We start from the raw sequence: 24552 nt of genomic DNA, 5'->3' as shown, positions 1-24552 counted from the left end.
TACTTTCCAAAAGCAGCACAGAATCTATACCCTGAGAAGAACGCCAATTCTGTCAACTACAGCCCTTATCACCTTCCCTGTGGAAAATGTTTAAGCTAAATGTTGTCAGTGTACAGGCGCCCATGCAGTTTTGTTCTGAATACACCTTATAATTTGTGCCAATCAGGTGTCTACTATAATAGTTTGTTGTTTTTCAGTGACATCAGTCTGAAGACTCCACATTATAAAAATGTCAATGAATATCAAAGTAGCATTTTAGAGATGGCACTATAAGAGCTCTTACTATTTTTCTACCCCAAGAATAAAAATCGACATTTAATAAGACACTCAGAGCCCATACAAGTAAGGGTTGGCCCTTTCACAGCTCGTCTTGTAATTGCACAACTGAAGGCCACATGGAGGTTAAACAATGCCATCTTTTAAAAGGTACTTTCTGGTATTTCTCATAAAGCCTGTCTCTTCATGTTTATTCCACATTCTTCACGTAATAAACTCTTTGTTTTACTTACAGCAGAATTAAAAGAATTATTCCCCCCCACACGCCTTTTAATTAAATCTTCTAGGTGAAGCCAAACTGTCTAAGGAAAGAAAAAGTACGTCGTTACCAAGTTTTAAACGTTCAAATTTAGGAAGTAATTCAGATATTTAAACCTAATTATAAATGGTTATCTGAAAAATAGCTAGCTCCACCCCCGAAAACAATCAAACTTTATAGGAATTATAGTTTTTTCTAGTTTTGGTGTTCTTTAAAATTTTTTTTTAAAAAACATGAATGAATTTTCCTATAAATCCACATAATTCCAGCCTGAAGGAAATTTAATTAATGTGCCATGGTAAAGAACAGACCAGGGAATTCCCTGGCAGTCCAGTGGTCAGGACTCAGTGCTTTCACTGCTGGGGGCTGGGTTCAATCTCTGTTTGGGGAACTAAGATCCTGGAAGCCATGTGGTGCAGCCAAACAAAGAACAGAGCATATGGCTATAAAGACCTGATTTTTTTTTTTAGAAGAATTTATAGGGTACTAAAAAACCCTTTCATTTCTCAAAACTTTAGGGGCTTTTAAAATCTTCCTAAAAACAACACATTTTCTTTCAAGTCAAATCTGGTAAGCTGGATGACAGAGTTAGCTTTTATTCACAAATGCAGTAAAACACAAGGGGCTAAAGGTTTTGCAGAAACTCACATTTCCACAAAGTACAAATATTAGTGATGAATTCTGGTAACATTAGGAGAATAAATAAGTTATTTAATGCATACAAGTTTATAAAAAAACGCCCCACATGGAAATGTCATCTCTTCATTGTGGGAGAAGCGTGCAGGTTTTCAGTGTTAGCGCTCCTCCCCTGCTCCTTCTGTAGGTGGTCCTCTGCAATGAACAGAAGCAAAGGTCAGTACTCATCCCAAGTAAAAATGGGCAGCAGGCAGACTTATCTACATACATTATAGGATGTTATATATTTAATATTGTGTGAGTTTTTTAGATGGCTTAGGACAATAAAAGGGGTTTTTTTTTAAACCCTATTGAAGAAATCAGAAATGTTTAGTACTAGGGACTCACTCTAATTTTTTATTTTTTTTTAAGTGAATAGAGTATACCCTGGAGTAAACCCATGGATAAGTACTTACAAACTTACACTGTATGTAAGGAATGGAATTCACAAGAAAGGACTGTATTCAATTAGTATTTTGAGGGATGCCAAAGCTCAACTAAAAAGAAAAAAAACAAAAACAAAAAACTTTTCTTCGAATAGAAATCCTCCCAGCAGCACCCTCTTGCGGCAAGAAGAAAACTAGCATGGTTTACAACTTCCTACCAAAATCAGAAAACCCTCCGAGAAATTGCAGAAAATGTTCTTTAGCCAAAAACAAGAAAGTTCCATGCAGCTTCAGAGGAGCCCAGAGCCTCTGTGACCACACACTGTGCTCCAGAATAGTAAAGAAAGGGCCCTAGTTATGTCTGCTCCATTTCTTTTGTCCTGGGGGAGAGGGGAGCAGGCAGAAGTATTCTCGATTAAAAGAACCTAAAGAGACTTAACATCCAATGCGACAAAAATGCAACGCACAGGGACTTCCCTGGTGGTCCAGTGGTTAAGAATCCACCTTCCAATGCTGGGGACATGGGTTTGATCCCTGGTCGGGGAACTAAGATCCCAACCAGGGAACTAAGATCCCATATGCCATGGGGCAACTAAGCCTGCGTGCCACAACTAGAGAGCCCACGCACCACAATGAAGACCCAGCGCAGCCAAAAAAAAAATGTGATGCACAAACTAAATTCCTAAGAAAACATGAACACCCCAACCCTAACCCCCAATTCCCCAAACACTCTTTACAAGTAAAAAAACAAAACCTTTTTAATGACCATTTTGATAACAGGAGACAAAAAAATTACAAATTTAGACAAGTTGTTAGAAATATGCAATTGTAGCACCAAAAATGCACACTAGATTTGCTAATTCTGAGGACAAGTTGCTGTACACACAGTCTTGCTAGTCCAGAGCAGCCCCTCATCCTCAGAGGCAGTGCAGAGTGCTAACACTACCACAGGTCTGGAAAATTCATCCCCCTCAGTGTTAGGCAACTTTGCTGGAAGAACAAGATCAACAATATCCTTAGGGCAAAACCATTTTAGGTTTTCTATCAAAGTGTCATAAGAGAGTGAAGTATGTCACTCATGTACTTCATAGATGTGCAATAATGTTGAGCTGATAATGATTTTCTCTATTATAAAATATCTGGGCTTTTATTTATAGCAAAAACTACCTTGCTTTCAATATTACAAGCACTAATATCAGCAGCATTAATGAACTGGCTACCATTTCAAAGGTGAGTGTGCCTGTTATATAAACCCTCTTCATTTTTTTTGTACTCTGAAAGCTTTAATAAAAGAAGTGCTTTCATGATGGCAGGCTTTGGACTTATCTTCAAATAAAAGAGAATTTAATTTTAGTGTTTTATATTTCAGCTGGATGACTTTGTGTAGATAGAAGGTATATAATCTGAAGAATAATTATTTTAATACCTTTATAACTTCTCGATGTTGTCAAATAAAACTTATGTATCTTTCACACAATAAGCTGGAGTTGAGAAAGTAAATGGAATGCCTAAATGTGTTACTGAAACTGCAATTTGGGGCTAACAATTCTTCACAATTCATTGCACAAGGAGGTTCCTGTTGTGTCAGTAACATTTTTGATGATCAAGAAAAATAATTTGCAATATCACTGTTCTCCTATTAGTGCACTCATTCTCCTTTCTGAATCTTCCACAGAATAGGTACCCAAAGCTTTGTTGACTTGAACTCAAATCTTTGATGTCTCTGGCACTTTATACAGACAGGAGCCAAGGTAACCCAAGGACTCTTGCATCCTCTCTAGCACACCCTGCCCCCACCCACCCAACTGGAACTAAAAATACCAACGTCATGGGTTTGCTGTGTTAACATGCGTTAATGTGTACAATATCCACTGGTGACAGTTAAAGAGAAACTGGCATTATCATATATTCTTGGCAAGCATGTAAAATGGTAAAGCCTTTTTGGAGGGGAATTAAACAATATCTACTACATTTTTTAATATGCATATATTTTGAACCAGCAATTCTACTTCTAGGCATCCACATAAGAAAAATACTAATGCTACCCTGCAATACTATAAAAGCAAAAAATTTAAAACATACAAAAGTAGGACTTCCTTGGTGGTGCTGTGGTTAACAATCCACCTGCCAACGCAGGGGACACGGGTTCAATCCCTGGTCCGGGAAGATCCCACATGCCACGGAGCAACTAAGCCTGTGCTCCACAACCACTGAAGCCCGAGAGCTCTAGGGCCCACGTGCTGCAACTACTGAGCCCACGTGCTGCAACTACTGAAGCCCACACGCCTATAGCCCGTGCTCTGCAATGAGAAACCACCACAGTGAGAAGCCCGCACAACACAACTAAGAGTAGCCCCCGCTCACCACAACTAGAGAAAGCCCACACACATCAACGAAGACCCAATGCAGCCAAAAAAAAAAAAAACAAACAAACAAAAGTAGATCAGTAAAGAGTGATTAGCAATAGTACTATGGAATACTACAAAAAGAACGAGGTAGAAGCAGATCTACATAAATTGATAAAACAAGTGAAAAAAGCAAACTGTGGGAAAATATGTACAGGAACAGTGCATATAAATTTAAATACGTAGAAATAACTCCTGAAGGACACCCACCAAGCTGCTAACAGCACTACCTTCTGTGGAGGGGAGGGAAATCAAGGCGTTAGGGAGAGGCAAAGAGGGAGGAGGTTAGAGGGAATTTCACATTATACTACTGATGTTTAGACATTTACTCTTGTACCGTTGTGTTTTGTTTTGTTTTTTAAGTTCTTGCCAAATAGTAGGCAATAATGACAGTTCCTTACCAATACTTGAAAAAGGAACTAAGAAAACTTCTCCATATTCTTTAAGTGGAAAGTGTACAGGAATGGCAATCAAGGGTGTTGACTCTGCTAAAAATGATCAGCTACAGGCTTTAGATGAGTCAATGAACCTCTCAGTCTTGGTTTTCTCAACTAAAATAAGACGGGAATGATTTCTTTTCCAATGTTCCATGGACTTAGAATTCTAAGATATATAGAAGGATAACTCCTAGTAAAGTCAGAACTAACCTTCAAGAGATCACCCTGATTCCCAAATATTTTGCTTTAAGATCTTAAGAGACAGAGTAAGTATTTAATATGATCAATGTATTTTTTTAAATATTCGCAATTATCTCAAAGGCCATTAAAGGCCTTTCTTTTTTTAAATTTATTTATTTTTTATTTATTTGTTTTTGGCTGTGTTGGGTCCTCGTTGCTGTTCACGGGCTTTCTCTAGTTGCGGCGAGCAGGGGCTGCTCTTCATTGAGGTGCACAGGCTTCTCACTGTGGTGGCTTCTTTTGTTGCAGAGCACGGGCTCTAGGCACGCAGGCTTCAGTAGTTGTGACTCAGTTGTGGGCTCAGTATTTGTGGCTCACAAGCTCTAGAGTGCAGGCTCAGTAGTTGTGGTGCACGGGCTTAATTGCTCTGCGGCATGTGGGATCTTCCCGGACCAGGGCTCGAACCCGTGTCCCCTGCATTGGCAGGTGGATTCTTAACCACTGCACCACCAGGGAAGCCCAACATGATCAATATTGCTCATGGCAGTTCAGGAAAACTGCAAAAGACAATTTGCACTTTAGATGTTTCTTAAAAGTTTACTTCAACAGTCAAGATTTATATTTGTTCTGCGACTTCCCTGGCAGTCCAGTGGTTAGGACTCCACGCTTTCACTGCCAAGGGTGCAGGTTCAAAAAAAAAAGATTTATATTTGTTCTGATAATCAGCTGCATGAGCCCCACCTATGACTATCCTTAAAAAGAGAGATCAACTCTCAATCACAGTTGGAAACACTGAGCTATAAACCATTCAATTTAGATTAACAAATTGAGGTCCTACTGCTGATATAATCAAAACAACTGAAACCTCATTGGAAGAGTGAGCATTCTTAAAAGAAATATGAGCTGTTCTCCTAAGAATTTATTTATAGATAACTACAACACTACCACAAAGAGTATTCCCCCCACCGCCTCAAAAAAAAGGAATCCTGAAAATGCAAAGGACAACACATAAACCTCTGACTGCTCTATCTATATTCAGCAATCTTGCCTTTTTTCAGTCTTAGAGGGGAAAAAATTGATAATGTGATAAAAAGCTCCTTCTTCAGTACGCTAAGGATCTAAGCTACTCCAAAGAGTACAAATCTATGTGAAAATCAAGTTTTTTAACACTTCTTTATAGAAATTATATCTAAGAATTTTGTCTAGCCATCTCCCCACCCCTCACAAGATTCTCCTTCTGAAAAGCATTGTTTTTTTGAGGATAAATAACACGGGCTAACTATATTGGATATAAATGGAATTAAACTTTGACTCAAAATCTTAGGAAAAACTGTTCCAAAGATAAAAACAGATAGGAAGAAAACATACTTGCTGATAGCTAAATGATAAGTCTCAGAAAACTCATACCCATTTGCTTTCTTCCATTAGGTTGTCTGCCAAGATTTGGGTTTGGAGGCTGAAGTGAAGACCCTTTCAGAAATGTATTTTGGATGTCATCCTTAGTTCCATGCAAGAAATGAGCTAAAATTCCATACAAAAGAGGTCTATAGCAGGAAGAAAATCAAAATCAATTCAATTTGAATAAATAGGAAAAGCTTAAAAGTATCTACTGTTTAAACGGTAGCCTCTGACACGAAAATAGCCAAGTAATTCACCAGACTTAAAAGAAAAAAGATGCATGGTTATTATCCAAATTGCAAACTTGTTCATCATGCCTTCTCAAATTTAAGCGTACCGTTTAACTCTAAAGACAATTTTAAAATCCAGAGAAAACTAACAAGTTAAACCTCACCTAAGCTGAAATACAATTTCAATCAATGCACAGGAATCAGCTTTTTTTTTTAAACTCCAAAGTCCAGTATAAGATTTCCCACTACCTAACATGGTCTGATACAAAACAACTATTCAATATATACTTATTGGATTAATAAATCCTTGCCTGGGTTCAAATCCTGGCCCTGCCACTTGACTTCAGCAAGATTCTTAACGTCCCCAGCCTCAGAAATGTTTCTTCCTCTATAAATGAGGATAAGCATAGTCCCTACCTCATAGGGCAGCTATGGACAAAATGAGTTAATAAATGTCAAGTGCTTAGAACCATACCTGGCACATATTAAATGGTATATAAATGCAAGCTATACAGGAGTCGGGTAAGAACTAGTATTTTAAAAGCTACTTTACAGTTTACAAAACACTCTTCTCTCTCTTCATTTTATCTTTACCTTGTGATATCATAATCATCATCTCCAATTTATAAATGAGAAAACCACAGCTCACTGAGGATTTGCTAGAGATTGCTTAGATAGTCAACAAACTTTACACTTGAACCCCAAGTCCCATATGCTTTTCCTTACAGCATGCTTCCTGGAGATTTACATTAGTGCCCTTGCACCAATGGAGGCTGCTCTGATGACAATAAAGAGTGGTTTTCCCTTGTTTCCAATATCACAGTTGAAAATATCAATTTAATGGATTGTCTTTTTGAGATAATCCATCTACTTATTAGCAGGTGTGATGGTTCAAAGTATGACATCCTTTCCCTTCAAAAGGTGGAGTCGAACTGCTCTCCTCTTGAGTGTGAGCTGAACTCACTTCTCAGGAACTGAGTAACTAAGGCATTAAGTGACAGCACTTGCAACTTCAGAGTCTAGGTCATAAACAGCATTGCGGTCTCCTCCTTGCCTTCTCTCTTGGTCATTCTCTCCGGGGTAAGTCAGTTGCCATGTCATGAGGACACTCAAGCTGTCCCATGGAAAGGTTCATGTAGTGAAGAACTGAGGCCTCCGACAAGCAGCCATGTGAATGTGCCACATGGAAACAGATCCTCCAGCTCCAGCCAAGCCTTCAGATGGCTGTATCCCTGGTCAACATCTTAACTGCAATCTCATGAGTGAGACCAGCCACAGAAGCCACACCCAGATTCCTCTCCACTGATAATACATGTCTGTTGTTTTAAACCACCAACTTCTGGGGTAATCTGTTATACAGCAATAAATAACCAACTACACACAAAAGCAATTTTTCCATACCACAAAGAAACCAAGAGAGTGAGTTTCTCTATTTAATAAGATGCCTCAGCTCTTATAAAAGCTTCATACAGGAATATAAAATAGGTCTCTTTGTCTACTTTAAACCATTGTTTCCCAAAGTGTTAACTGGTCAAAGAAGATTTTTAAATTAAAAAAATTCTGTTTTCCAAATTTACAATAAAATTTACTTAAGATTTAAAATTTTTAAGACATATTAGAAAATATAAAACTACCACATTTAACCTGCAGCTTCATGAACATTAAGGTTTCTTTTTTCAAAAATCCTACTTAGTATTTTTTGTTTGTTCGTTTGTTTGTTTTTTTGTGGTACGCAGGCCTCTCACTGTTGTGGCCTCTCCCATTGCAGAGCACAGGCTCCGGATGCACAGGCTCAGCGGCCATGGCTCATGGGCCCAGCTGCTCCGTGGCATGTGGGATCTTCCCGGACCGGGGCACAAACCCGTGTCCCCGGCATCGGCAGGTGGACTCTCAACCACTGAGCCACCAGGGAAGCCCCTACTTAATGTTTTTAAAGTACAGCTTCACAATGCCTTATTTGCAATTCTGAAAAACAAAAAACTCTGAAAACTAATTTTCTTCATAAATTTGACACAAACTCATTTGGTGGCATGGCTTGACCTAATATAAGGTTATTATACACTTTATCCTACTTTTTGTGAAAATTCTTAAGTTTCACTGAAAAATATTAATGTGCCTATTAATGCTACTTCAGACTTCCACTGGAGCCTACACCATATATGGACCACATTACTTTTTAAAATCTGAAAACTTTTCAATGGAAATGTTTTAAAGCAACATTTGCTTTCAGAAAGCAAACTACTGGCAGCGTGACGGGACAGACGCCTCCTGAACTGCACGGCACAGGTCGTGAGGACAGACAGGCGCTACTGCACAGGCCAAATTGATGAGACTCGCAAAATGACTGGTGGAGAAGTAAGGAGCCAGAAGTGCACGTGAGCTCTCAGGTGAAGACCTGAATGGCTGTATGAGGAAGCTACGAGGGGGTCTTGAAGAGATGAAAATAATGGACTTGATATTTGGACACACAGAGTTTGAGATGCCAGCAGAAATGTGGGCCTGTAATTCACAAGCTCTGTAAGATTTAAAGCAGAGTCACCAGCATGGAGACATCATTAAAGACTCAAGACTACATAGAAAAGTGGGCAGGGGGACAAGAGGAAAAGAAAGTTAAGGACAAAACTTGGGGGAGAGTGCCCACAATTTAAAGGAACCCTAAAGGAGGCAATGAAGAAACTGTGACGACCATTAGGAAGACAGAAAAACCAAGACAGTAAAAGGTCATAAAAGACAAATGACAAGAAGTGTTTTAAGGAAGAGTTGTCAATGTTACAAAACACTGCAGAAACTCAAGTAAAGCTGAGCTTCTCAAATTGGAAATAGATATATACCCACTCTTAGTGCTAGGGGCCTGGTACAAAGTACAGGTGGCATATGATCCCAGAAGACTAATTTTACACAAAGATTTGAGGGAGAGTTCAATTTAATTGGCATGTCATTTAAAACATTTTAATGGTAAAAATAATTATATCATAAAGTAGAATGAAAAAATTCAATAAACCTTTTAGAAAGAGGAAACATGAGACTTCAAAGAAATTTCTTACTAGGGGAAAGGTGCTTTGTCTATGTTCCCAGGCCTCCTAGGTACAATTTTTTCTGCCATTCAGGGATCCTCTAGAAAAAGTTTAAGAAACACTAAAGTAGGAAAAAAACTAAGAAACTACTAGAAAGTGGTCACTCTTTTTCAAGAGCATAGTTTCAGTAAAAACGGTGAGGGGAGAATTTAAAATGCAGAGAAGGCAAAAGAGGGGGTAATAACAAAATGAAAACAGGGGGTTGATCTTCACTAAGTTCAGTGATAAAAAGGAGTTAAGAGGTTTTCTTGGGGAGGGGAGATTTGAGTACATTCCCAAGTTGAAGTGAAGGAAGCAGTGAGGAGGAAGAGTTAAATGTGAGGAAGAAAACAATTGACAGAGCAAAGCCTCAGGTAAAAAACAAAAGGATGGATCAAGAAGCCGAGAGACGTGACCCTTAGGATAAAGCAGGGGTGCTCAGTCCTCTGAAACCACAGGCATTTAGCACCTACTCACAGCTGCACACCGCAGACGTGTGCTAGATACACACTGGGCCCAAATAAATACCTCCTGAATTAAAATGAAATAAAACCACTGCTATGCAATTATGACTCCAATACAACAATATCTGAAAACTTATTTTTTTTAAAAACTTCTTACATTGTATTATCCTTTGATTCTTCAAATGCATTTAGTTCACGGATGAGAAACTGTCTGTCCAATGGAACTATGGGTTGACCAGATTCTGGGGGGAAAATCATAAAACACTGAGTCTTTATTAATGTAAAAAGTAAATAGGATTTTGATAAAAACCACACTTACGAGGTATACACATTTTTCAGATTTTAGAAGAATGATGGCACACGCCAAGGCAGATGCAACTGTATGTGATTTTATGACTTTCAGAATAGCTACTTTGTTAAATGCATATTTTAATACAGTTTAACATAAATTTATTTTTTAAATCCCCCAGTTTTGAGTTGGGAAAATATTGTTTCTATATACTAGACTTCAGAAGTCCTATTTTCTAAGAAGCCTGTAAATTAAATACATGACAGTGCTGATATCCATTTGGCGGCAATAAATCTAAAAGTACAATAAACACTAATGTGAAGTGCTGGCAAGGATACAGGGCAACTGGAACCCTCATACTCTGCCGGCAGGAGAACAAAATGCTGCATCCACTTATAAAGGTAAGCATACACTTACCACACACAACCCAGCAATCCCACTCTTAGCTCTTTACCCAAGAGACATGAAAACAACGTTCGGCCAAACCTTGTAAATGAATGTTTTATAGCAGCTTGACTCATAATTGCCAAAAACTAGAAACAATCCAAATGTCTATCAACTGATAATAGATAAATCAATACAGCCATACAATGGAATGCTATTCGGAGGGGAAAAACAACAGCATGGTCTCAAATGTGTTACTGAGTGAAAGGAAAAAGATTCAAAATGCTACATCCTGCATGGTATCACTTATATGACGTTCTGGAAAAGGCAAATGATAGGTACAGAAAACAACAGATCAGAGGTTGCTAGGGGTTTGAGGGTAGGAGAAGAGGTTGTCTACAAAGGGACACAGGGAATTTTTTGAGGTGATGGAAACGTTCTATATCGTGATTGTGATTGTGGTGGTAGTTACACAACTGTATGAATTTGGTAAAATCCACAGAACTATATACTAAAAATCGTAAAGAATCTATGTTAATTTTACCTCATTTTTTGTTTTAAAAAGCCAAGACACTGTAGAAACTTGACTATGTCATTATATTCCATTCTAGGTAAGCACAAGCCCAAGACATCTAATTGATGATATTTTCATATTCTTTTCTGATTATTAATGTATTATACAGCCATCTATAACAAACTGAAGAAAGTGAAGATACTGATATTGAAGATCTTTAAACCAATAAAAATCATCAGTCTGTATTCAGTTAAGGTATTAACATTCAGTTAACATTAAATAAAAGATCTAGAATATTAACAAAAGATCTATCGAATGGAAAGTTCCAGCATCACAAATAAGGAATCCATTCTCTCTTCCAAAATCCACTTCATGATCTCTTTTCTTTGATGAGGCATATCTCCAAGGCACCAAACAGTCTTAAAGCACAGATTACACCTTGAACAAGGGAATCAAGTTATGTACATGCAAGGTGTTTTTGATCATCCTCCCAACCTCATCTCCCCCAGCCCAGAGGCAACGCTGATCCTGACTATTGTGCATATTCTTCCAGTTCTTTTGCTTTCTTAAGAAATAAAATTTAACAGATAAATTTCTTTTTAACTGTTGACTCCCGCCCCTCAATACCATTTCTCTCCCTCCCATCAGTAGAATGAGTTTGGAGTTTACCTTCCTAATCCTTTTCTTTTTTTTTTTCTTTTTTTTTAATTGAAGTATAGTTGACCTCTTCTTTCTTTTTTTATTTAAGTATAGCTGGTTCACAATATTATATTATATTAGTTTCAGGTGTACAACACAGTGATTTGAAATTTCTATAGATTATCTAATCCTTTTTAGATATCATGCTTTCAAATACATTTGTATACAGTGCCTGATCAATACATGGTAGCAATATTTTGAGGCTTTATCTCCCCATGTTTTATATTTTTTAATAAAGAATATATATTAAATCTGTGTGTATTTTTAAAGCATATACATAGAAAAAAGACTGACAGCACATAGGGTAAAATGTGAAGAATTGTTTATTCTCAATACCAGTAAACAAGTATTTATTGTCAGCGCCAGGAATTATGGATGATTTTTCAAAGTATGCACCTAGTTTAAGTGTTTATTGAGTTATTTTCCCCTATAATACAATAAACCTCACGAGCACTTGTTCAAGCTATGGAAAGAGCCCATGGGAGTTTTATGTTCCAGTCATGTCCCAGATGATACTGTTTGGTAATGGAATTAGATTTCTAGGCTAACCACTTTCTGAGAATTGGGAGAAGGGAAGAGGCAGATTTCATATCAGGTAACTAACAATAAATAACCTCTTACCTGCTATGAGGACAGACGCTGTATACTTATATTTGTTGAATTCCAAATACTCCCGAATTAATTCATTAATTAGAAGGTTTTCATGAGACAATGATGGTCGAGGTTCACTTTCATCATCAAGAGCATTGAAAACTTCAGCTCGAATCCTTGCTTTTAAATGCCCTAATACTCCTCTTTTTTCCAAGGTGTCCTTTAAAACTGTTAAATATAAAATATCAATGCTTCAGTTACAGAAGAAATTTTGTCATTCTTAGCCAAACTCTGAAGAAAAATGCTTAAAAGGTAAATGGCATAACACGCACTTTCAACCTATACTCTATGACAAACTGAACAATCTTCACATTAGCTACCACAAGCCACATTTGTAATAAAAAATAAAGTTCCTGAGTTGCGATGATTTACTATTTTAATATATTTAAGCAAATTCAAATTTATCCTTCCAACATCATCACTGTCAGAGGCTATAGACTGATACACATTCTTTAGTGAAGAAGAAAAGGGGGAGAGAAATATACTTAGCCTACTGGGACCTGAACTTATCTCCCAGTGTCTCATATCTTTTCAAGAATGGTTGTCACTGCAGACAGGTTCTGTATGTCACTAAAACCCTCTGGTCCAGAAAGTAGATGATTAAAGATAACAAGTACACTCCAAAAAGGAAGGACTATGTCGTGCCCTTTGTATAAAAACTGATACCCAGAACCCTTGGGAAATGGCCCATTCTGAACAAAAAGGTGGGCTTTTGTTCTGGGGGGGTTGTTTTTTAAAGGCAATTATGAGTTAATTCCTTTAAACAGTAAGATTTTGAAATTGTAAGCCTACTTAGAAATCTAACATGTAACTTTATCAATGTCATCTCAAGGAATCAGGGATATATATGCTGAATGTAATCTAACTTCTTGATAAGCAAGGGTCATTATTACAAATATCAGTAGTTATGATAATGAGATTTAGCTATAAATACTAATATGGATAGGGCTGAATTGGCATCATCCCTTGCAGTGGTCTGGAACCTTTTTTTTTTTTCTCACGTTGTCCTTAATAGCTAAATAACACTCCAGAGAATTAACACATTTCACCCATAGTGCCTAGAATAGAGAGCTGCCTAGTGGCATTATAATACTGTGCTGTATACTATTAGTGTAATAAATATAGTTTAATACTGTATTATGCTATAAGTAAGTACACCCCAATAATGACAATTCAGAAAGGGAGCCCAGGGACTTCCCTGGTGGCACAGCGGTTAAGAATCCACCTGCCAACACACGGGACACGGGTTTGAGCCCTGGTCCAGGAAGATCCCACAGGCCACGGTGCAACTAAGCCCGTGTGCCACAACTACTGAGCCTGCACTCTAGAGCCCGCAAGCCACAAGTACTGAAGCCCACGCGCCTAGAGCCCATGCTCCGCAACAAGAGAAGCCACTGCAATGAGAAGCCCACGCACCGCAACTAAGAATAGCCTCCGCTCACCGCAACTAGAGAAAGCCCACGTGCAGCAACGAAGACCCAATGCAGCCAAAAATAAAATAAAATAAAATAAAAGGAGCCCAGGGAGTGTATCCAAGTAGGCATGGACATGAAATTTTTTTAAGCTTTGATAAACAACAAAAACCTGAGTCAGGTTTTGTTGATTAAAGAGATACAATCTAGACTAGACTTTAACCTTTCTTGGCCCTTATATTTAGATTCATCCCCTCAACCTTTTTTGCAGGTGTGTTAAGAGTACTTATCATCCAGTCAGACTGTGTAACAGGCCCATAAAAGGAAGGTACAGCTTTATTATGTTGGGATCATAACTGAACACCTGTTCTCCAATTCCATCTTTAGAAATTAGACGGAGAGATTTTTCCCCCCCAATTACTCTGTATTTGCACACAGCACAGCCTCAAACTCAGCAAAGAAAGGAGAATTAATGAAGCTGGAGTTAGGAAACCCAGCATGTCTCATCACTACCTCAGCGGTAGATCACTAACTCCTGCCTCACTTGTCTTCTCCAACATGAGTTCTATGTCTCAGAGGTAGAACCAAGTAAGGGGGAAAAATGTGAGGTGAAAGTGCTTTAAAAAGGTGAAAGCCCATATAAGATAATTGATTGGCAAGCATTTTCAATGGGTTTCTCTTGAACACTAAGTATATTCAGAGCTGACGAATGCAGGAAAAGCATAAAGGGCTCCCTACATCTGTGTAGGACATTCCTTGTCTAGAGAGTTCTAGGGTTCCATATCATCCTGATATGCCCTCTATTATCATGTTTATTAAAACACTGTACCATGACAATTTCTTTGGAAAGAGCTTCTTAACCTGGTTTATATTCCAAAGTATCTTTAAATCCTCAGAAGTTGCATGCAATAGTATAGGTGATATGTGTTTCCTGGGGAGAGAGTTCACCAATTCATGTCAAGTCTGTCCTTGTGGATAGAGGTATGCCTTTTTAATGATTGTTCATCAGTCCTGGGCCGGAAATATACATTTAGATCAATAATTCCTGAATGATATTCTCAAATCATACTCTCCCCACCAAATCTCTAAGAATCACTGATTTAGAGCCTAAATTCCCTGAAAAATGGAACTGGTTTTACTAGGGGGGCAGCAGTATCACTCAGTAACTAAGACCTGCAGGCCTGGTGCAGCATCTCTAGGTTCTCACTCTGCCTCTTTATAGCTAAATTACTTTAGTCGATCTATTTCACCTCTCAGCGCTTCAATTTCCTAATCTATGAAATGGGCATAAGGTTCATACACAGAATAAATTAGGTAACACAGGGGCTGGGCTGTGCCTGACACATAAGGCTCGACGACTAATAACTATAATTACTATTACTTGTTTGGACATTTGCGTCAAAACTAACGATGTACAAATGTTCTCAGCTTAAGGACTCGAACCTTTGTGGAACTTTTCCTAAAAACACAGGAGAATGGCCAAGCCAGACACCTTTCTACCTCCACTTTTTCCCAATGGAAAATCGCGACCCACCTCGCAGGTGGTTGTAAGGACGCAATGAGATAAGCAAGCAAATGGTTTAGGATTGTGCTGAACACCAACAATGGTGGTTTAGACATTGTAATCATCAGCCCAGGGGGAAAGGCCCGGCCCATGGCCTCGCCCCCGCCGAGGTCCAGAAGGATGCGCCAGAGCCCCAAGGTGCAGAACTATAGACCTCTCAGGTACCTGGGGATCCTGGGACTCCTCCTCCAGCTCAAAGCCGGTTTAAACACTGTCCCTATGCAACTACATCCCCTCAGGGCCCCCGCGCGGCGGCCACCACACCCTCTGGACGCTCCGCAGGCCCTGACGCCACAGAACGACCCACGGAAAGGCTGACTAGTGTTCCGCGCACCCTCATTTCGTCCCATCCTTTTCACAGGCTGAAGGCCGACAAAGTTCAGCCGGTAAGCCTCCCATTCGCACTCACCCGCCTTCAGCTCGGCAACAGTAGCCATTTTTCAACGGCCCACAAGGGCGTGCCTAGGCCGTGCGCACGCGCAGCTCCGCCCCGCTCCGCGGCGTGGCCTGTAGCCAACAGGCCCTCCGCTCTCGCCGCGCCTAGTCCCGCCCCTCTTCGTTTACGCTCTCCGTGGTTGGATGGGGTGACGGTCCAGAGAGACCCCACCAATCAGCGAGTGCACTAGGCGGGCCCTGCTGAGGGAGGAGGGAGGGTGAGCCCGGGCTGAGGCAGGTTGGAACCTTACCAGGAGTCTTGCTGGCACCGTAGGGCTTAACTTTAGCCTTCATGATTTGCCCACCGCTCACCTCTGCAGCCTCAAGTACTAATTGTTAATAGTTACCAGGTATTAAACTTGAGATTGCATCAGAATCACCTGGAGAACTTGTTAAAACAGATTTCTGGGCCCCACCCCTGGAGTTTCTGATTCAGTAAATCTGGGGTGAGGTCCGAGAATTCCATTCTAACAAGTTACTAAATGATGCTGATGCTGCTGATCTTGGGGATAACACCTTGAGAACCAGTGTATTAAGGGCTTACTATGAATGAGCCTGACACTCTTATAAGTGCTTTACATGCATTGACATTGATTTCTCTATTACTACTACGTTTCACAAAGGAGGAAACTGTTTGAAGACTGCAGAGGCGTAAACAAGATCACCAGCAAATGGTGGAGGTGAGATTTGAATCCAGGCCTCTTGCTCTTCAAAGCCTGTTCTCTCCACTGGCGCTTAATACTGGGCAGTGCACATAAGGAATCCAAGAGCTATTTGTGAAGATGATTGATGAACGAATAAGCTCTAGCATCCCAAGGAAATGAAGAAAAAGGAACAAGGGAATAATGTACCCCGAACTGAGTGTGAGGTTCTATGATTCCAATTGTATTTCCAGAAAGGTCAACATTTTTGACCTAGAACACTGCCTTTTAAACTACTAGTCTTAACCCAATAGTAGATTTTGAAATCTATTAGCATATCCCAATGAACATATTTTCAATGAAATGGAATGGAACAAATAGAAAACATAGAAGTATCGTTTTTGAAACTTTTGTTTCAGGTCTATATGTGTGTTCTGGTTCCTGGTGTATTTCTTAAAGTGGATGGCAGTGAAAAAAAGCTTCACAGCCATTGTAACCTAGAGGAACGCATTCCTATTCCAAACTCAATTCATTTTGACCTCGTGGGACACAGATCTGTTCTGTAACCTTAGAACGGTGCTATCCTGTTGCACTTCCCTATTCTGTAAAGCCCACAGTGCCTGAAATCCTAGCCAGCATCTGAAGAGATTTATAAGGATTAACTAAATTCCGTAGGCAGAATGTTTGAGCTCTTTGGAAAAAGCATTTGTGAATATACTGATGAGGAACTCAGAGAGAGAGAGGCAAATAATAATGATTAATAGTGGTAATCATACAATAACTATTAACCTCCATTGCCACTCTGTGTGTGGCAGGCCCTGCTCTTAAAACTCTACTTTAAGTCCTCACCAACAGCCCTATGAGATAGATACGCATAGAGCAGTCGTCTAAAGTGAAATCTCATTTAAAATTGTAGTGATATTGGGTAATACACTGTGTTGGTGATGATGTGGTGAAACAGGTATTATTAAGATGTTACGGAAACACCAGAACGAACTTTTTGGCCAACACAATGCCATACCTAGCTGGTAGGCAAGGAGACTGGCCCCACCTTCTCAGAAGGCTGTTTGGCATACCTAAACAACCTTTCACATCCTTGCCCCATCAATTCTAGTTCTAAGACTATATCTTACAGTTATACTCATACCTGATTATAAAGGATATGTGTATAAGAATATTCATTGTAGCACTGTTTGCAGTAGACAAAAATCTATATATACCTATGGGAATGGCTGAAATAAAAACAACTTACAATGACAATACCAAATGCGGGTGAATTGGCATATATTGCTGGTAGAAAGACAAAGTGGTACAGTCACTTTGGAAATCAGTTTGGCAAGTACTTAAGTCAAACATGCACTTACCATACAGCCCAGTAATCCCACTCCTAGATGTTTACCCAAGAGAAATAAAAACTTATGTCCACACAAAAACTAGTATGCAATGATAGCAGATTTATTCGTGATTGCCCCAACTGGAAATGACCCAATGTTTTCCAGCTGGTGAATGGATATGAACTAGCTGTGGTATATCTGTACCATGGAATATAACTCAGAAATAAAGAGGAACCAAACACTCATACACACAACAATATGGATGAATCTCAAATGCATTGTGCCTAGTGAAAGCAACAAGGCTCAAAGGCTGCATCCTGTATGATTCCACTTATATGACATTTTGGAAAAGGGAAAGTCCTTTTGGGCAGGGTACAGAAAGCAGATCAGTGGTTGCCAGGGGCTGGGGATGAATGAAGGGGATGACTGTGTATAAAGATGCACTAGGGAGACTTTTGGAGTGATGAGATTGTTCTGCATCGTGGTTGTGACTACATGATTGTATATGTTTATCAAAATTCATAGAGCTGTACACTACCGCATGTATACCTCAATCATCTTGACTTTTAAAAAATAACTGGAAATAACAATATCATCAGTAGGGGGATTGGTTAAGTAAATTAAGGTAAATGAAATACTATGCAGTCATTCCAAAGAAGAGGGAGCTCTAAACATATATATGTAATTATCAGAAAGATGCATAGACAGAAATTTTTAAAAGCACGGTACAGGAGACTGTGTGTAGTATGTCACCAATGGTCTAAAGAAAGGGAAAATACTATTTGTTTACCTATGAAACCATTCTCCATATAATTAAAAAACTCATCCTTCTCTGTGATGACCTAGATGTGGGGGGAGAGGAGGAGGGAGGTCCAGGAGGGAGGGTATATAGGTATGCATATAGCTGATTCACTCCTTTGTGCAGCAGAAACTAACACAACATTGTAAGGCAATTTTACTCCAATAAAAAAAATTAATACATAAAAATAAAGAGAGGGAAGCTTGGGGCAAAAAAAAACCCCAAAACCCAACTCATCCTGAAACTGTGCCTCATAGGATTAACAGAAACTGGTCACTAATAGAAATTCTTGAGGTTATCTAACAGCTTGCTTAAAAACCCCTCTGCTTGTAGCCCACCTTCACTAGGCAAGCTTGCCTTAATTATTTTGTTCAAATTGCATAGGCAGCAAGCTTCATGAAGCCTAAACAATAAAATGTTTGCCTGAGTTGATTTCCAGGAACTTGGAGTCAGCTGTGTCTTGTTCAAGCTCAATCAGGCTAAGACTGGTTGGGACCACCAACCCTAAAACTGGGCCTGTGCGGGTGTCTGATGAATAACCTTTTGATGTCAGAGGGCCAAAAATGCCACCCTCGGATCGTGCTAAGTGCCTCCATTTTTGAACATACATCCCATGAAAAAGCGTGTAACTCAGATATGTCTGTGTAGAACAGTGATTACCTCACATTTTCCCTACCTCCAATCACCTTTCCCCATACCTAAGACCAACCTTCTTTTTTTAATTAACTAATTTATTTATTTATTTTTGGCTGCGTTGGGTCTCCGTCGCTGCACGCGAGCTTTCTCCAGTTGCAGCGAGCGGGGGCTACTCTTCGTTGCAGTGTGCGGGTTTCTCATTGCGGTGGCTTCTCTCGTTGCAGAGCACGGGCTCTAGGTGCGCAGGCTTCAGTAGTTGTGGTGCGTGGGCTCAGTAGTTGTGGCGCACGGGCTTAGTTGCTCCGCGGCATGCGGGATCTTCCCCGACCAGGGCTCGAACCCATGTCCCCTGTACTGGCAGGCGGATTCTTAACCAGCGTGCCACCAGGGAAGCCCCATCTTTCTTCTTTATCCCATAAATATCTCAAGCCCCTCTCCTGCAGAGAAGTGGATCTGAGATTTGTTCTCCTGTCTCTTCACTTGACTACCTTGTAAATAAACCCTTTTTTTTTGCTGCAAACCTTGGCACCTCAGCATTTTGGCTTGTGGCACATCAGGCAAACAAACCTGGTTCAGCAATAGCTATACATAGCACACATCTGAAAAGTTATACAAGAAAGTACAAACAGAAATTGCCCCTGGGGAAGACTGGATAGCTAGGGGTCAGTGGTCAGAGAGAGACATTCTTTAATGCATAGAGTAATTTTGATTTAAATTTTTAATTTTGTGTATACATTACTGTGCACAACGAGCTGTGTGCAGGTGAAACTTGATAGCCCTCCTTTTGACCACATTAAGGGTCTTGACATGCTCAATTCTTGAAGTGGTGGTGGTGGGGTAAGTAACACCTCCCTTGACCAATGGGAGCCAGTGAATAATCCATGTCTCAGGTGGACATTTATGAGACATATTCTACATAGTTCCCTAGAGGGTCTCCAGTGGAATTAAGCCCTAGGTGCTCAGAGCAGTAACTCACCACTGCACCGGTCTCCCCTTCTTCCCAAGTTCACTGCCACAGTCCCCCCAACTCCAGTTTCTCAGAATTCTTCCCCTCAAAAAACTATTTCCAAAATAACTCCTTGTCTCAGATTTTGCTTTTTGGGTTAAACCAAGCTAGGACAATTAAAGGAAATACAGAGTTCTTGAACGATTCTTCATCATCACAATGAGGGGTTTCAGCTTCTTGACACAGGATCATTGCAACTGATCACCTCAAGTGCAATAAATGGCAGGTCATGAACTTCACGGAATCTGAATTCACGAGCTCTTATGATGACAAAATGGGAATTTTATTGTTGCAGCTCGCTTTTTTGTATGTTATCATTATGTAATATTGTACGCTGATGCAAATATTCAGTTGGCCAAAAGTTCATTCAGAGAAGCCGAACAAACTTTTTGGCCAACCCAATATATGTAACTGATGTGTACAGAGAGCATTCCAAACGAGGGAAGGAAGGGTACATAGAGGAAGGACCTGAGATGTCTTCTCAAACCACAGAGACTTGCTTTGGTGTTTTAATAATCTGGTTTCCGGGGTTGGCTGCCTCTTTCTGTAAATAAAGTCCAATTAGGACACAGCCATCGCCACTTTCTAATGTAGGGTCTGTGGCTGCTTTCATGCTACAAGAGTTGAGTAGTTGTAAGAGACCACTTGTAACGGGGTCCACAAGCATAAAATACTCAATCTGATCCTTTAATAAAAAGTTTGCCACCTCCTGACTTCTTGTTCTATGATTTTTCTAGGCAAAGAGTATATTATTAACATATGGACTATTATTATTTTCAGAGCAGTATCCATTAATAATAAACAGAGCAACCAACATTTATAAGCCCTTACTGTGTGCATGTTATTTCACGTCATCCTAAAAATAATGGGACTTCCCTGATGGCTCAGTGGTTAAGAATCCTCCTGCTAATGCAGGGGACACGGATTCTATCCTCTGGGAAGATCCCACATGCCTCAGAGCATTTAAGCCTGTGAGCCACAACTACTGAAACCGCACACCCTAGGGCCCATGTGCCGCAACTACTGAGCCCACGTGCTGCAAGTACTGAAGCCTGAGCCCCTAGAGCCCGTGCTCCGCAGCAAGAGAAGACATCACAATGAGAAGCCCGTGCACTGCAACAAAAAGTAGCCCCCGCTCGCCGCAACTAGAGAAAGCCTTCACACGGCAATGAGGACCCAATGCAGCCAAAAACCGAAAACAAAACAAAATAAAAACCTGGGAGGCAGGTATATCATCCCCTTTCATAAAGAAACTGGGGTTTAGAGAGTTTATGTAGCTTTCAGGTAAATGGCAGAGTCAGGACGACCTCAAGCCCACTGACCCCTGCTCAGCTATTTTCAGTTATGCCGAATGAGAGGCACTTCCTCCCTGCCCCTCCCATTGCCCCCCCCCCCTTACCACTGGACCTTTGCATATGCCCTTCCCTCAGCCCGAAAACTTCTTCCTGCTCTCTCCTCTCCCTCCTGGCTGATTTCCACTCATTCTTCAGATCTCAGTTTATATCTCATTTCTTACTAAATGCTATCTGGCTAGAATAGGTTTCTCTTCTCATCTATTTTGGGAGCTGGGAGGGGCTGAGAAAAGGGAGGAATATAGAGATAGGGGAAGACTTCCAGATAGAGATGCACCTCACCTGGTTCCCCAACCAAGGCTGCCCCTTCTTGAGGGCAGACCACTTCCAGTGCCTGGTCCATGCTGGAGTATAAAGGTCCAGACTTCGCACCACAGCTTGGGACAATTCCGTGGGGACCCCTCAACTTCAGAGCTTCCTGTGGTAGGTTGAGCCCTTTCTGGGACCCAGCTTCCTCCTCCCCTCTCCTGATCCCCCTCCCTAGGTGTTGAACCCAAGAGCCCTCCCTAATAATAATCTCACTTCCTAATAACCTCACTCTCCGAGTCAGCTTCTCTGGGAACCTGCCACTCAATCCCAGAGACCGGGGATAGCTCCAATTGCCCTTGGTCCCCTACCTTCCCCCGGTTCTCTGATGACTCATCACTCAGCAATTCCAGAGTTTAGGGCATTCCCTGCATTGCACCTGGAGAGTGGCAGGAATGTAAAGTCATAGTCATACTCACAACGCCCCAGAATTCCCCCACCCTGCACCAGCACCATGGCAGAGCCACCTACATAGGCTGGACGGAAACTCTGTTTCACGTCCGGTTTTAAAGTGGAATTTTGGGGGGTAGGAAGAGGCAGTGGCAATTAATGTAAGTCCTTTAGAGGAAGTAAAATGAATCTGCCAGGTAAAATGACATTCTCAAGCCACTGCCAACAGGACATTTTTGGAGGGATGGATGAGCAATAAATTCATCAAATACTTTGTTTACCCAGAGGGTTAAGGATTAAGGAATTCTTGAGGTAACTCTTGCTGATGTGTTCTATCAGAGGATCCCAGCTGGACCAAAGCTGCTGGCTGAGATCAAAAGAGTTAAGTGTCCCTTACCAAGATTTAGTCACCTCCATCCTGGTAGGGTCCCTTTTCTTAGGAGCTGCAGGAAAGGCTGTCTGGAGAATGGGGGTGAGGTGGGGAGTGCAGATGGAATTTTACAAATTGGAGACAGCTACTTTATAGAAACGGTATCCTCAACAGAAAAGTCAAGGTATCTTTTGAAAATACGACATGCCTGCACATAAGTCATTCACAGCCCCCTGAGACTATGGCATCTGAGTTGAGTTAACGGGATGTGTCTGAATCCCAGGGGAATTCAAATTCTTTCTGATTCATTAAGGAGGAAAACTGCTACTGTCTTTTTTTTGCAATATTGTTGCACTGAGTGCTAAAAATAGGAGTGACTTATTTTTTAAATTTTTAAAATACTTGCCTCTTACTAGACACTGTGTGAGACATTTTGCATGTATCATGTAATTGAATCCTCACATTATCCCAGGAGGTAAGTGTTATTGTTATCCTGCTTTAAGGATGAGATGAGGAAACAAGGCTTCAGGAGGCAAAGTGACCTGCCCAGGTCAGACAGCTGGACTAAGACCTGACCATTCAAACAGTCTGATGCCAAGTCTAAGTGTTGCCAAACAAAGTTTGTGTGCCTGAAGCATAGTAAGGCCAAATAAACCAAAAACGTCAGAGTTTGGAGCAGAGAAAGGTTTACTGCAGGGCCAAGCAAGGAGAACAGGTGGCTTGTGCTCAAAAACCTCACACTCCCCAATTGTTTGGGGGCAGAAGTTTTTATAAGCAAAATTTGGCATGAGGGCTGCCAACATACAACAAGTGGACAGACTATTTGATATTCCAGATGGGCTGGACAAATCTATGATGTGTGGTTGTTATAATGAACTTACAGATCCACACAATAAGGACGTTTTCATACTGGAAAAGAATGTAGGATAAAGATGCTGTCTTGTCCAAAATCTCTCCCAGCTTTGCTAGTCTTTATTTCAGTTAGGGCTTCCGTGTTCTCTCTGAGCTCCAATCATCGTGAGACTATACACACTAAAACCGAAGCAGAGAAGGGTCAAGGATCTTGTTCAAGGTCACAGAGGTCACACAGCTGTTCGGGAGAGGAAAATTTCTCCTTTACCCCTTTGGGTTATTTTGACTGGTCTAATAATGAAATTGACATAAGAGAGATAAACAAATCTAATTTTGTACATATGGAGGTCACACAGGTATAGGACCTAAGAAATGACCACAGCAGGCTGTTTATAGACTCTTTTAGACAAAGTAACAAGTGAAGGTTACCTGCTTTAAAGCTTTTTGGTAATATTTGTGGAGAAGGTTTTGAAGATTTGTATTTGCTCTTGACAAGTACATTGACCCTCGAGCAATACAGATTTGAAATTCACAGGTCCACTTAGACATGGGCCTGCACGTCCTGCACAGGAACCACACGATCTATGGTTGGTTGAATCTGTGGATGTGGAACTGCAGATACCGAGGGATGAGTGTAAAATTATAAACGGATTTTTGATTTCTTGGAGGGTTGGTGCTCCTAATCCCCATGTTGTTCAACGGTCAGCTGTAATATTAAGGAGGCTGTGGTTTAGAGTTTGGGCAAGAGAGCCCTTTTAGCAGTTTGTTTTTTTATTATTTTTAATTTTAATTTTTTTAAACTTTATTTGTTTTTGGCTGCATTGGGTCTTCGTTGCTGTGTGTGAGGGCTTTCTCTAGTTGCGGCGAGTGGGGACTACTCTTCATTGCGATGCATGGGCTTCTCATTGGGGTGGCTTATCTTGTTGTGGAACACAGGCTCTAGGCGCGCGGGCTTCAGTAGTTGTGGCTCGCAGGCTCTAGAGGGCGGGCTCAGTAGTCGTGGCGCATAGGCTTAGTTGCTCCGCGGCATGTGGGATCCTCCCGGATCAGGGCTCGAACCCGTGTCCCCTGCATTGGCAGGCAGATTCTTAACCACTGCGCCACCAGGCAAGTCCCCAGCAGTTTGTATTTTTAAAAGCCCTCAAAAGTAAAATA

At 40.6% G+C, this 24552-nt stretch overlaps 1 protein-coding gene across 1 annotated transcript; it reads right to left on the bottom strand.

Moving 5' to 3' along the window:
• Positions 1 to 1289: 1289 nt before the first annotated feature.
• On the bottom strand, positions 1290 to 15713 carry CEP20 (centrosomal protein 20). Its single transcript, XM_007466939.1, has 5 exons — positions 15686 to 15713; positions 12271 to 12468; positions 9921 to 10005; positions 6026 to 6162; positions 1290 to 1366 (listed from the first exon to the last, which is right to left on the bottom strand). Exons 1-5 carry the CDS (start codon positions 15711 to 15713, stop codon positions 1290 to 1292), a joined length of 525 nt encoding a protein of 174 aa, XP_007467001.1.
• Between the last annotated feature and the right edge of the window lie 8839 nt (positions 15714 to 24552).

Source organism: Lipotes vexillifer, unplaced genomic scaffold, assembly GCF_000442215.2.
Source record: "Lipotes vexillifer unplaced genomic scaffold, Lipotes_vexillifer_v1.1 scaffold232, whole genome shotgun sequence".
NCBI lineage: Eukaryota > Metazoa > Chordata > Mammalia > Artiodactyla > Lipotidae > Lipotes > Lipotes vexillifer.
Note: the sequence above shows the minus strand (reverse complement) of the source record. Positions and strands in the feature narration are given on the sequence as shown.